Source organism: Paroedura picta, chromosome 1 (genome assembly GCF_049243985.1).
Source record: "Paroedura picta isolate Pp20150507F chromosome 1, Ppicta_v3.0, whole genome shotgun sequence".
NCBI lineage: Eukaryota > Metazoa > Chordata > Lepidosauria > Squamata > Gekkonidae > Paroedura > Paroedura picta.
The window spans coordinates 49,108,164-49,123,068 of NC_135369.1; the positions used below are offsets into that span (position 1 = coordinate 49,108,164).

The following is a 14,905-nucleotide window of genomic DNA, read 5'->3' on the forward strand; positions in this document are numbered from 1 at the left end:
CTGAAAGCTCTGCCCGTGAGGCTGGGAGTTTGATCCCAGCAGCCGGCTCAAGGTTGACTCAGCCTTCCATCCTTCCGAGGTCGGTAAAATGAGTACCCAGCTTGCTGGGGGGGGTAAATGGTAATGACTGGGGAAGGCAGTGGCAAACCACCCCGTATTGAGTCTGCCATGAAAACGCTAGAGGGCGTCACCCCAAGGGGTGTTTGCACAGGGGACTCGGTGTTTGCACAGGGGATACCTTTACCTTTACATGTTTAACATCATGCTATCAAACTAGTAAAGTATGAGAGAATAATGGGAAGGGAAAGACAGGGGAAATGGAAGGTGTATATTGAAAAGAGAGATTCCGAGCCTCGACCTGGGCCAGGATCTTTTTGGTCTTGGCCTTGACCTGTTGGAATGAGCTCTTGGGAGAGCTGGGGACCCTGACAGAGCTGTCAAAGTTCCGCAGGGCCTGTAAAACGGAGCTCTTCCATCAAGGTTGGTTGAGGATGGGTTCTAAAATAAAACGGTCTCCTTCAGGCTGTGCTATACTATCGCCCCGGAGCGATATCAGGGCCCTTCCTGAGCTGCTGCAGTTTTGCAGGGCCTGCAAAATGGAGCTCTTCCGTCAGGCATTTGGTTGAGGTCAGCCTACCCAACAACATCTGCTGGATCCCCCAGAAAACCCCTTTCCTTGATCTGATTCCCGAACCGACCAACCAATGGTGCCACACGTGACAACGTTGTCACCATTGGTGTTGGAATGGTTGTATGGAACTGTTCTTACTGGTTGCTGAAACTACTGTTACTATTGTGTTTTTTGAAGTAGTTGAACTGTACGTTTACATTCTATGTAAACCATCCTGAGCCACAAGTATATATACGGTATATAAATATAAATGTAATAATAATAAAAATTACAATGGCAGCAGGATTGATGTGGACTTTAGTATATGATGGGAAAATTCTTCTCCTGAGCATTAAGTCTTGTTGAGATAACTTTAAAATGTTATGCCCAAGAGGGCAAAGAAGTGTCCCTGCTTTCTGTTTGCTTAATAAAGGATCACTTAAAATAACAGTCAAATTCTTATCCATTACAAAACTACACTTTACATGCTGCTTGAGTGGGGAGGAAAGTATGTGCTTTTCAGTGTGATCACTTTGGAAATAGACATTTAGTTTGTAATTTTGTAGGGGGAGTAAGCATAGGGTTAGGTTACAGATGCACCAGATGTTTTTGAAGGGAAGGTCTTGCCTCAGTATTTTTTCCTTACTGGAATTTCACACACACCTGGAGTTGGATCGAGGTACTTCCTACCATTTGAGAATCTAGGCCCTTAGATACAATCAAGTAAAAATATTTCATCTCCCTAGATATGGGATACTTATTCTGTATACCTAAAAATATACCTTACTAATCTGACATGAGAGTTGAATAGATCCCAAAGCAGGTTATAGAACTTAAAGAACTTGAGAATTTCATTGAGCATGATACTAGTTGTAAAGTAAGAAAAACATGTGCTTCATTAAATATTTCTTTTTTGGCAGTACAGGAAGAGAATATCTGCAGAGACCCCAGGGAGAAAATATAAGAAAAGGAAGGAAATGGAATTTTAACCCTGTATGCAGTTTCAGTTTCCATTTCATTGGGGGAAAACATGATCCCCAAACTTGCCGTTCATACAATGGCAGTTCCAAATATTAAAAGCTGGGTTATGGGGGTGCATGTTTGTGTGAAGACAGGTATAAAACCTTCACAGAGAGGTTGCCCTAATTAAAACTGAAAAATGCATGGTGCATGAGGGTGTAGAATACTGAAAACAAAGCTTATCATTTCTCACATCATTTCATTCTTGTTCTTATTAAGGGATTCAAAATGCAAGTATTATGCATTTTCCAGTTCCTTGAGAATTTTATACATGAAAGAAAATAAGAGCAGCAGCTGGTGAAAAGGTGTAGCTGGTGGTAATTCTCAAAAAGGGGAACATAGCCATTCCCCATAACCAATGTGCATTGTGAAGCAGCATTGCCAGCAGCATGCAGCTGTGTTAGAACATGGCTGCAGATTGTGTTGAGCAGGGTACTGCTTGACACTCAGGATTTGGTTACCTGCAGGTATATACATTATTTCCCTCTACCTCCACTGCTGTTGCGAATTTCCACTCCTTAATGCATTGTGCCTCTTTGGACCATATGTCCTGCCGCATGACCTTATCAGCCATTAGTGGTAAATATTTATTGGGTTAATTAAACAAAAATTAAACTTTAAGCATAACATCATGGTAACTCATAAATTTAGTGAAAGCCCAGTTCTCACAAGGTATATGTAACACATACCTTGGTCCCTCCCCACCCCCCCCCTCTCTCACTCACACACACCTTCTCCCCATTCTGCTCTGCCTCACCCCTCTCACCTCTCACTTCCCTGACCACCTCCATGGTCCATTGTCCCCCCCCCTCTCTTAGATGCACACACACAAACATGCCTTTCCCCCCATTTCCCCCTGCCCTTGTCCCCCTTACCACATGCTTCCCTGCTCAACTCCCTGGTCCCTCCCCCAGACACACACCCAGCCTCCCTCCCCCCTCTCCTCCCCATTCTCCTTTCCTCTTGCAGTGGTGCTGACAAGGAGCACATTAATAATTGACTTACATTATTCTTCATTGTTTTTGCTGGATCTGAGAATTCAACTTGAATTCAACACTTTACGGAGCCTGGCTATTTCTTGTCTTTTTCCAAGTGCTGGTGTTGGGCATATTGTCCAGTGGAGATTTTGCTCTCTTCTGTTTTTAGCAGCAGACTCCAACTTTACCAAACTGCATTGGAAATTCCATTCAATTTCCAGAGTAGTTTGATGAGTAACTTGGTGGAATTGGTCTTTGGAAGAAAAACAAGGCCAAGATTCTTGTGATGTACAAAATTTCTAGCTGGCTTTATAACTCTGCTTAAGATTTTACTGTAAGTCATATTCAGGTAGGGCAGCTGTGTTGGTCTGAAGCAGCAGAACAAAGTTTGGGACCAAAGGTACCTAAGCTTTCATGCACACAAAAGCTTATGCCCAGAATAAAAATGGGTTGGTTTTAATAGGTGCCACTGGACTTAAAAGTTTATACTACAAGTCACAATTTTCTTTTGATCCTGATGACACCTTTCCCTGTCTACATGACTGTATTGGCTGAATATGAGATTTCGTTATGGTCTCATTTCATTGTAGTTAATATCATACTCTTCTCTTTTACTTCATCTTCACAACCACCCTGTGAGGTAGGATAGGCTGAGAGTGTGTGAGGGCCCTAAGATCACCCAGCAAGCTTCTGAAGCAGAATGGAGACTTTTACCTAGAACTCCTGTTTTCCTGTTCCAGACGCTTTAACCACCACACCACACTGGCTCAATAAAGTATTTGTTACCTTTTTTCTGTGTATGTGCATGTTTTCTGAAATACTGTTCATAGTGTATTGTGAATGGAGGGAAAATGCAAAATATAGGCAATTATATACGCAATTAGCAGTATGGGTAGTATAAATACATGCCTAGTATAAATACAGAGCCTCTTGTGGCGCAGAGTGGTAAGGCAGCCGTCTGAAAGCTTTGCCCATGAGGCTGGGGGTTCAATCCCAGCAGCCGGCTCAAGGTTGACTCAGCCTTCCATCCTTCCGAGGTCGGTAAAATGAGTACCCAGCTTGCTGGGGGGTAAACGGTCATGACTGGGGAAGGCACTGGCAAACCACCCCGTATTGAGTCTGCCATGAAAACGCTAGAGGGCGTCACCCCAAGGGTCAGACATGACTCGGTGCTTGCACAGGGGATACCTTTACCTTTACCTTTTAGTATAAATACATCAAGATATCTTTATTGGAAATTTTAAATAGTGAATTTCAGATGTGTTGGATTGCATACAAGAATATATCTGTCTCTACATTCGTTTCTCATACATTACATGAAGGGAACTTTAAAGGAAGAACAACAAACTATCTCTCCTTCCAACAAAAACATTCTTCAGTCTTCCTAGGGTTTCAGGAAAGCTGTCCATGGATATACTTTGGATTTTACAACTTTCATGAGTGTCCTAGTTTTAAAGTTCAGTCTGACTATGCAAAGGTTAAATACTTAGAATCAAAACAGTGAGAGTGCCTATTTGAATGATAAAATTTTCAGTACTTCCTCAAGATTTTTCCAGCTGTTGCATGATACAGCTTGTATGTTTTGTTTATACAGCATCAAAAGCCAAATCCCTTCAGATTAATCTGAAGGGGACCCCCCCCCACTTCAATTAAAATGAGAAGAAAGATCACAGAGATTCCATTGTAATTCTGCTTGTTAAATACAGACTCATTGCTGGTGTGCTGTTTATTTTTTAACTTGAAGGAGCCATGTTTCACTTTAGAATACATGCAAACATAGTTAGCTTGATTGCTGCCGGCACTTTTTAATCTTGGGAGACTTTATTTGACAAGTCAAATGATTTCCCATGTTTATTGTGAACTGCCAGGAGGAAATAGTATTTTTATAGACAGGAACTCCAGAATCAGATACAGTATTGTTGAAGGCCGCCTTTGTGATTGCAATAACAAGGAAGCAAGAATTGGCACCCAAACCTGGAGTTTTAGGAGTTGTTTACATCTGCTAGACTATTGTGTTTCAACGCCTTTCTTGTTCTACTTTTCTTCAATAAATCTTTGCTGGGTAAACTTACTGACAACAGGTAATGGTTGAATGACATACAGTAGCAATCAAAGGGTGGAATTGTTTAAGGAAACAGTGGTATCCCCCCCCCCTTACATACACACACTTGTTTCATTGGAGTATAAATTTTGGCCAAAGCAATGCACTGGGGGGAAGGGGAATCAACTTTTTATTTATTATTTATTATATTATTTAGGTTTATAAGCCACCCCTCCTGGCAAGCCGGCTTGGGGCAGTTAACAACATAATAATTACATGGGAAATAAAAAATTTAAACCATTGCAAAACTTCAATCAAATGCCTGGTGGAAGAGCTCCATCTTTCAGGCCTTGAACTGAAGCAGCTCTGTCAGGGCCCTTAGCTCTTTGGGGAACTCATTCCATCAGGTCCTGGCCCTACCTGGTGGAATGAGCTCCTAGAAGAGCTATGGGGTCTTGATAGAGCTGTCTCAGTTCTGCAGAACTTACAAGACATTCAAGGCCAAGTGAACTTCATGTGGGCCAGGGACCGCCAGTTTATTCAGGCTGGCAAAACAAAGAGCCCTGCGAGGGGCATAGGGGGTTAGATGATCCCTCAGGTACACTGAGCTCAGGCCATGCATGGCCTTGAAGGTAAAAACTAAAACTTTGAACTTGATCTGGTCTACAAGTGGTAACCAATGCAGCTACTGCAGCACTGGCTGCATATGGGCTCTGTGAGAACCCTCGCATTCCTACAAGAAGCTCTAGCAGCCTCCTTCACCTCCATTCAGGAACAATCAATGCATCTGGATTATATGAAAGGTAGGGGCTTCAGACAAGGCTACCTAGCCCCTTTTTCAAGGGTAGGAGAAGGATAAGGATTGTTTCCACATAGACTGCTGGTCCAATGCCCATGGCAAGCATTTTTTTTTCATGTTTCCACATAGGATTGCAGCACTCTTATGCATGTTCCAGCTTTCCCTTCGCTTTTCGGTGATTTTTCCTATATCTGCTTTTTATAAAGATTGCAGCCAAGCTATAGTTTCTGCTGTGTGGACAGCAAAGTCCAGATATTTCCCAGTCTGGCCACATTGTCATGTTTTCCTTGTCTCAGTGTTAGCTTACCCCCTCCAGCATTAGAAGTGTTTTCTTTAAAAATAAAAAAAACCAATCCTTTCCTACTAGTGTGAGTGAGTGGGAATGGCTGCTCCAGGAGACTCGGACAAAGGAAATGTTGGGAAACCCACCACCTGAAAGGCCCATTGCCACTGTACTTAGTTGGCAGCAGCAGTGAGAAAAACCCAGGGAATTCTTTGTTATGTGGAAGTCGCCAAGACGAGCTGCTGGGCCTGTCTTTGGGAAAGGCTTGGATTCCCAACAGCCTTCATGCCAAAGGCCTGAGTTGTATCACCTGATCACCTGGCATGACGTGTTAAAGCAACCTGCCTCTGAAAAGGTAGGATTGCGTTCCAGCAGCTTTCAGCTGGTCAGGAAGTTAATGAGCAAACACTACCGCTGCATATTGTTTTATTTTTAGTGTTAAATCATATATTAAAAGGAAAACTACTTGAATATATTACTTTGGTAATAAAAATGTTTTATAAAGCAATAAAATATTGCTCTAAGAGGTCAAACAAATAAGAATAGTTTTTTGGCCTATCAAGCTTGTACTTGCTCTATTAAGCTAGTACCTCCTGTTTCTGTCTCAGTTGTTTTGTGATTTAGGCAGCTTTGTACTAGTTTTTTAAAATCTAATTAGCCCAGGTTTCCCAGCAGCCTTGTTGTGTCCTGGCACTGTTATGTCCTGGCTGCTTGCCTTTTTTCTTATCCTGTTCTTTCCTCTTCTGCTCTGGCCTGTTCTACTCTCATCTGAGGATTGTAACTATGCTAAGTCCTCAGAGCAAGAAATCATCAGACTCTCTCTCTCTCTCTGTTTACTTATTCAGCCCCTTCACATCTCCATTCAGTCTCACCATTCTGAGAACTTTTAATTTAAAAAAAACCCAAAATGTCAGTAATTCCTATCACATCTTGCAAATGTAAACTTTCTTGAAATCTTTTTTCTTATTGTATCTGTTGAACAGTTAAAGATATAGTCTAGGACCGTTTACGCACTGGGAACTTGCGGGAGCACAAATTGGGGTTGATGAGGTGCACAGGGCCAAATGCTCCCCCTTGTGGGTGCAGGAAGAGGTGGGGCAACCTGTCATGACTAAAACTTCAGCCCGGCATGAAACCTCCAGTGCATAAACGGTCTTGAAGTGGCAGTTGCCTCTACAGAAACACCACTGGATAGAGGGTTGCTCTTACCCTCAAGCTCAGCCTGATATGGGCCTTCCACCTCTGCTCCATGGTTGGGTGACTGGATTCTTCATCTCTTCTTTGCAGGTGGGAGGAGGAACGTAGGAAGAGCATAGATTGCTTTGTGCTCGTGACTGACGTAACCCCAGTGTGCCCCTAGGAAGTGAGGTTTCTTTCTTCCTGATGACTGTGGTAGAGATGACAGCTTCAGTGCAGAATGCTGCAAAGACTTTGTTAAATGGGATCAAGCCGTAGTGCAAAGCCTTTGGGCTATGGCTTGATCCCATTGAACAACCAGGTAAAAGTCCTCTATGGAGAAGGGAGTCTTTGCTTTATCTCTGTTATATGTGAGTTGCTGCAGAGAAACATGAGGCAGAGCACTTTCAGGTTTTTTTTATATGCCGAAAAATCACATCTCCTGATCTCTTAGCATGGGAGGCTAAGTGTGAGCCCCTGAGGTGTATAAGACAAATTATGTCCAAGAAAATAATGGGATTAGTTCATAACCACAAGCCAAACGAAGAGGTCTGTTATCAGGAAGGCATAATGGAAGAAGTGGTGCAAGCACTTTATAAACCTGACACAAAGGGCTGCTCTCAGAACTGCTCAAAGCACTCGCGCAGAAAGTACCACTGTCCTGAGCAGCTGGAGTTCAGCTCCCCATTTTCCTTGTTCTTCAAACTGTTTTGAGTTATTGTTCCAGAAATGGCAAACACAGTAATCTGCTTCCTGCTGGTGAGATTTCTTTCCCAGATTTGTAGGTAAAATTTGCAGTTGTGGCAAGCCATTTGCAGTTCTTTCTAATGGGATTGCTGCCACAAGTGAAAAGATTCCCATTTTTAGTTTGCAATTTATTAATGGAACTTAACGGTGTAACTTAATCAATTAAACCAATTTGCTGTGAAGAAAAAATCCATGAGAGTGAGGTGTTGACATAGATATTTTTTTTAATCTGATGAGTGAAAAAGACTAAATGTGGGAAGCATAAATGTTGAGTCACACTCTCATCTACATATTTTTGTTTGCACATCAAGTACTTGATTTATAATTATTGTAATTTAGCCTAAAGATGCTGCGTTGTGTGTGTAATAATAAGTATATGTATACACTGGCTTAGTATGCAATAAATAGATACAAGTTTCTAAATGCTTCTGTTTAAAATTATCTTCAGGCACAATATAAATCAATTCACTTAGTATTGGATTTATAATCTGTATTTGATTATGTTACTAGAATGAAACTAATGCAATTAAATAAAATTCTACAATTGTAGGCAAAAAAACAAACAGGCTGTGACTCATGTTTTTGGAAAGTACCTTTGCACAAAGTATCAGGCAGTCACAAACACTGGCAGTGTTCCCACTTTCCATTCTTTCTCCTTAACTGAAGCCAGATTCCTTTGGGAAATCATCATTTTATAAAAAGGTTGTGAACAGAAAGTGGTACATTCTTCGGCATAGCATTATTGCTAATTAGAAACTAAACAGCTGCAACAATTGTCAGAGTTAATTGTATTTGAGAAGAACCACATATGCACGAGTGTTTGTTCAGTTTACATAAAGAAGGATGTAGCACAAACATGGGGTCATTTGCAGACAGGATTGTTTTGTGCTTTATTGCAGTTATTGTCTGAGTAGAGCTGCAGTTTCCAATTTCATCCCTTCTTTCAAAGTGATGACCTTATACTGGCTATCCATGCCATAGCCACATCTAGGTTAGAGCTAGCATTAGATAGGGCAGGGAGAGATGTGTTGGGGGGCATTCCTTTTCATGTAAGAGGGCATAGAGTCAAATAAGCTAGAAAACATTAGGGGAATGAACTCCCTCGAAGAATTGTTATGGGTCAAGAGACTAAGCCTGAAGAATTAATTAAAAGTGGGGTTTTACTATTGCCTGCCTGATCAAACCCTTTAGCTGATCTTGAGTTGAAGAAGGGAATAGGGGAGGTGACTACACCAAATCGCGTTGTGATACAGGGGAACTTTAGCTACACTCACATTGACTGCATAAAATATGCTTGAATCAATTGTGCTGTAGAAATGAAATCCCTGGATGTCATAAATTGACTATGTACTGAAACAGTTGGTCGCAGAGTCGACCAGAGAGGTAGTGATCTTAGACTTAGTTCTGAGTGGGGCTTGAGACCAGGTATGAGATGTAGGTGTAATTGCACCAGTTGGGAACAATGCTCACAATGCTATTAAGTTCAGCATTGGTGTCACTCCTAAAGACTGAAATAATAACAGTTGACTTCAAAAGAGGAAACTTCACATAATGGACTAGTTAGAAGGAAGCTGAGAGGAAAACACAGGACAGTTGAATCCTTGGAGGATGCTTGGGAGCTATTTAAAACCACATTAATTGAAGACCAGATAGAATGCATCCCTCAGGTTAGGAAGGATAGTGCTAAGAAGGTGGTTAATTACACAAGTCAAGGAAGCATAAAGGACAAAAGGGCTTCCTAAAAGAGAGACTCTGACCAGATTTTTATAGGAACATAAATGATTTCTGAAAAGTCATCAACATTAAACGATTGTCAATTTTTACCTGAATTAAATAATATATTCAAATTGGAAAGATCTGATGACTTCAATAGAATTTCTGTTTGCACAGTCAGGTATCTTTAAACAGCTCAGCGGCGCAGCGCACCGCGGACTGAATAATAGAGTAAGGGCTGTGTGGGAGGAATTAGGGCGGGCCCTGTTCCGGATAAAAACTCGGAGGGGCCAATCAGGAGCCGCGAAGCCGGCCGCGAGGGAGAGCCTGGGCCTGGCAGAAGCCTCCTTACCCCAGCCCCCTTTTCTCTCCGGCTTCTGCCGGGGCCGGCCTCTTCCTCGCAGCTGCGAGGGAGATCCCGGCCCCGGCAGAAGCCTCCGTCCTCCGCTCCCTTTTCTCTCTGGCTTCTGCCGGGGCTGGGCTCTCCCTCGTAGCCGCGAGGGAGAGCCCGGGCCCGACAGAAGCCTCCATCCCCGCCCCCTTTTCTCTCCGGCTTCTGCCGGGGCTGGGCTCTCCCTCGTAGCCGCGAGGGAGAGCCCGGGCCCGACAGAAGCCTCCATCCCCGCCCCCTTTTCTCTCCGGCTTCTGCCGGGGCCGGGCTCTCCCTCGCAGCCGCGAGGCAGAGCCCGGGCCCGGCAGAAGCCTCCGTCCCCCGCCCCCTTTTCTCTCCGGCCCCCGGCAGAAGCCTCCTTTCCCCAGCCCCCTTTTCTTTCCGGCTTCTGCCGGGGCCGGCAGAAGCCTCCGCCCCGCCCCCTTTTCTTTCCGGCTTCTGCCAGGGCCGGGCTCTCCCTTGCAGCTGCCAGGGAGAGCCCAGGCCCGACAGAAGCCTCCGTCCCCGCCCCCTTTTCTCTCCGGCTTCTGCCGGGGCCGGGCTCTTCCTCGCAGCCGCGAGGGAGAGCCCGGGCCCGGCAGAAGCCTCCGTCCCCCGCACCCTTTTCTCTCCGGCCCCCGGCAGAAGCCTCCTTTCCCCAGCCCCCTTTTCTTTCCGGCTTCTGCCGGGGCCGGCAGAAGCCTCCGTCCCGCCCCGCCCCCTTTTCTTTCCGGCTTCTGCCGGGGCCAGGCTCTCCCTCGCAGCCGCCAGGGAGAGCCCAGGCCCGGCAGAAGCCTCCGTCCCCCGCCCCCTTTTCTTTCCGGCTTTGCCAGAAAGACAAACACACAGGCCACCTGAGGATCCGCCAGCGCAGAGGAAAGGTAGGCCGCTACCCCCGAATCCAGCCCCGGCCTCGCTGAAGCCTTCCCCGGCCCACAGAGGGGAGGAGGAGAAAGGCTTCTGTGGCCCCACTGCAGCCCCCCCCCCCTACGCTGAAGCCTTTGGGAGTCGGGGGGGAGCTCCAGCCCATCTAGCACCCATTTTATTTAAAATTAAAATGGGCTTTAGATCTAGTACTATATATAAAGTCACTGTGAGCATTATGCCCGGAACTTCTGAAGCTCAAAAAAAAAAAAAAAATCCACACTTGGCCCTGCTTATTTTTTAAAAACTCTCGGTGGGTGCCATGGTACTGATGGACGCAATGTTGGGGAATCTAGTCATATTGGGGAATTTAATAATCAAGGGTTGTTAGGGTACTCTGTTGTGAAACTGTTGATCTTCCATATAGGTATAATGGGAGACCTGTATATGTAACTTATCATTAAAATAAGACCCTGTAACAGAGCACTGGAGAGCTGCAAATATTACAGGACCCGTGGGGGTTCAGGAAATTACAGGCCAGCTAGCCTGTTTGATGAAAGCAAATTATTAAAAAAATTGTAATTAAAAATATTACTAGGTATATAGAGAAATCAAGCATGCTGAGAGAAATTCGGCATGGCTTCTGCAAGGAGAAGACCTGCCTAACCAACTTTTGGAGTTACCTCCGGTACGCAGTATTTTAATGGAATTTCTTCTTGTATTAATTAACTTTAAAAAAATAAACTTTTATAATCTCTTTCCCCTTCCCAGATGTGGTTACTCTGCTGTGTATCGTTCCCGTGAAATGGCTGGTCGAGCCCTTGTTCCATTTATTATGACCAATCAGGTACCTCAGACAGTGAGATCTTTATTGGTAGGTCTACCAGACTGCACTGATCCTTGTGTGAGACAGAATGCTGTTCATGGAACATTGGTACAAGTAAGTTTGGGCTGTTGCAAAATGCCTTTGGTATCATAATTGATCAGTACTTAAAGAAAAAAAATCTATTGGATCTTTCTCACTAAAATGCCAATATTTTGTTTTATGTTCGGCTTTTTATTGACTAGGAGCATCGTGTTATGTGCCATCAGGTTGTTTTTTGTGATGAAGTAATGACATCCAAAACATCTTATCATTAACAGCTTTGCTTGAGTTTTCTCTCTCTCTCTCTCCTGTCTGTCTGTCTGTCTATCTGTCTAATTTCTATACCGCCACTCTTGGCAATAGCCATTTTGTGGTGTTTTACAGATATATTTTATTTGTCTTCTTGACAGACCATGGGATCTCCTTCAATTTTCTTCCTAACAGTTTCTTCATTGTCCAATTTCCACATTCAAACATAATAATGGGGAATACCATAGTATTAATTATCTTGACCTTTGTCTCCACCAACATAAGCAGCATTACAGCTGCATTTTTCAAATCATGAGATTATTCTTACTATCAAGATATTAACACACAATTACCGCCAAATGATGGGAATGGGCAACTTAGCCTTCCTCTGCTTGTTACTAAGTTTTCAAACTGTAGGGTATGGAAGCATTTAAAGCTTTTCTAATGGCTTCTTTCTGACTAAAAGCTGGATTTGACAAAGTGATCATTTGATTTCTGCCCTTGCAAGTTGGTGTTGGGAACAGCATCAGGATTTTCTTCATCATATAAACCTAACAATCAGAAATAACAGAGCTTGGGAAGACAGTGCTTTCCTGACATGGAACAGAAAAAATTCTGCATTTATTAAAATCAATTTGTTAATAAGTTTATGACTTCTTATGGCATATAAGAACCAACTCTTCTTCTTCTTAATGCCTATCTCCATGAATGTAGTTCAGACTGAAATGATGAATTTTGCGTCTACGGTACTTCTATTTCAGTCTGATAAATGGCAGGAAGGAGACACTGGACAATTAAGGCCAAAGGTTCTGCAACACCTTCACCAAAAAGAGCCATGACTACTTTTTGAAATTGTGTAGAAAAGTTGAGTCTATAGGTTAGGATCTCTCTTACTCCTCAAGACAAAACACTTGAACTGTTTTCAATAGGAGCACAGGGTTAACATAATTGGGGGTACCCTAATAACGCTTCCATTTTAGCATATTGATTTTACACACTATTTACAAGGACTTATTTGTTTATTTGTTTGTTTATTTAAAACTTTCAGAAGTTTCGTACCATTCCTTTAAGGTTCCAAGGCAGCATATATAAAAAAAAACCTTTAAGAATGAGACAAAAAAGCATTTAAAATACCAAGATATACATAATTGAATAAAACATAACATAAACACACACAAATAGGGAGGAGTTAGTGAAGGAACTGCAAACCAAACAAAAAAGTCTTCACCTGCTGGAAGAAGACAATCTCTTTGGGGAGGGGGTTTCAAAATTTCAACACCACAACTGGGTGAAGCCCTTTCTTCGTTTGCCACTCATCTAGCCTTAGACTGTGGGGACACTTGAAGCAGGGCTTCCAAAGATGACCAGAGTGGTCTGTTAGGTTCATATGGGAGTAGGCATAGTGCTTTAAAGGCCAATGCCAGCACCTTGAATTGGGCTTGAAAACAAGAAGAAGAAGAAGAAGAAGAAGAGTTGGTTCTTATATGCCGCTTTTCCCTACCCGAAGGAGGCTCAAAGCGGCTTACAGTCGCCTTCCCATTCCTCTCCCCGCAACAGACACCCTGTGGGGTAGGTGAGGCTGAGAGAGCACTGATATCACTGCCCGGTCAGAACAGTTTTATCAGTGCTGTGGCGAGCCCAAGGTCACCCAGCTGGTTGAATGTGGGGGAGCGCAGAATCGAACCTGGCGTGCCAGATTACAAGTCCGCACTCCTAACCACTACACCAAACTGGTTGTCTACAATCAACAAATTGAGAATCTGTGTAGATAGAACAAAACTGGAGTGATATAATCTCCATAACACATCTCAGTAAATGTTATGGTTATACCAACTGTAGCTTCTGACCAATCTTCAAGGGATATGCTTTAATAATCCAGTGTAGAGGATAGCCAACCATGTACCACAGTAGTAAGATATTTCTTGTACAGGGATGGCAACATCTGGCTCACTAGCTGAAGATGGTGAGATATGCTTTTGATAGTCAAATGGCCAAATTAGGGTTCTTTTGCCCAGCCCCAGTTAATCACACTGAGAGAAAAACCTTATATATAATTTTTACTGCAGAAGAAATATAGACACAGGTGATCTGTGCAGAGAACAATAGGATTACATAGTGTTAAATACCGTGTTCTTGGCAGTTGGGAAAGAGGATGCCCTTGCAGGATGAGCCAATAGTCTGGGGTCTCTACCTCCCCACTCCGCCTCCCGGGAACACCCTACAGCCCTTACGATAGCCTTCCAAGAACTACTGAGAGGGATCCAGATCTTTGCCTGGCATCAGTCCCAGCCCCCGAAGTTTACATTTTGTAATGGTTTACTCATGCCTTCTGGCCTTTGAACACAAGATAAGACTGGTTTGACTCTACTGAAAACATTCCCTCCTCCGACTCATGGGAAGCTACATTCTGGAGAGGAACATACTGCTCTCTTGATAAGAACCAAGGGTCAGAAGCAGTCAAACCAATATGCAGAACTATAGTCAATTGCAATCATTTTCTTTACCACCATGCCATCACTCTTGGCCATTTCTGCCACATGTTTATCCAATAAGAGGCCAGCATCCAGCCAAATACTCTCTTTCTTTGATGAATTGATGAAGGTTTTCACAGCCAGAGTTACCTGGTTGTTGTGGGTTTTCTGGGCTGTGTGGTCATGGTCTGGTAGTTTAAATCCCTGTTATTTCTTAGTTCCAGTCCATCCCCTGGGAGACTCCCAGATATGACAGGAATGAAATGTGTTGCACTCTCCCAAGAAGTAAATAAAATGCTTCGTAAGTATTCCCACACAGATTGGTTTGACACAGATAGTAACATTATGCACTGACAAAGCTTTGCCAAAACAAGTGCAAATAACCGGAACTTGTCTGTTATCCTATTGGAAACTGGCACACTCCTATTAAGAAGTTTCCTTCATTAAACTGTTTATTGAGCCTACCTCTGAAGATGCCAGTCACAGTTACTGGCTAAACATAAGGTACTAAAACTACCAGACCACAACCACACAGTCTGGAAAACCCACAACAACCAGTACTCTCTTTCTTCTCCAGTCTGAAGAGCAAGTCTTTGTAATAGTTTTACATGTGATCTGCCTCAGCTGTTAATACTTGGACTCTTGGTACACAAGGAGATGGTGTTGACTTTGTTCACTCTGGGGAAGAAAGTGCTTTCTTTACCTTCTGGAGCACTGAGT

The 14,905-nt window shown here is 43.3% G+C and overlaps 1 protein-coding gene across 4 annotated transcripts in view; it reads left to right on the forward strand.

Annotated features, from left to right (window-relative positions):
- THADA (THADA armadillo repeat containing) overlaps window positions 1–14,905 on the forward strand; it is a 175,073-nt gene that overhangs the window by 88,769 nt on the left and 71,399 nt on the right. For 3 of the 4 annotated variants that reach the window (XM_077337687.1, XM_077337668.1, XM_077337678.1), the window contains exon 29: window positions 11,372–11,540. In XM_077337687.1, coding sequence (XP_077193802.1) covers window positions 11,372–11,540 — 169 coding nt within the window. Of the gene's footprint in view, window positions 1–11,371; window positions 11,541–14,905 lie in introns of those variants that run through there. The other variant, XR_013231036.1, reaches the window with a different exon arrangement.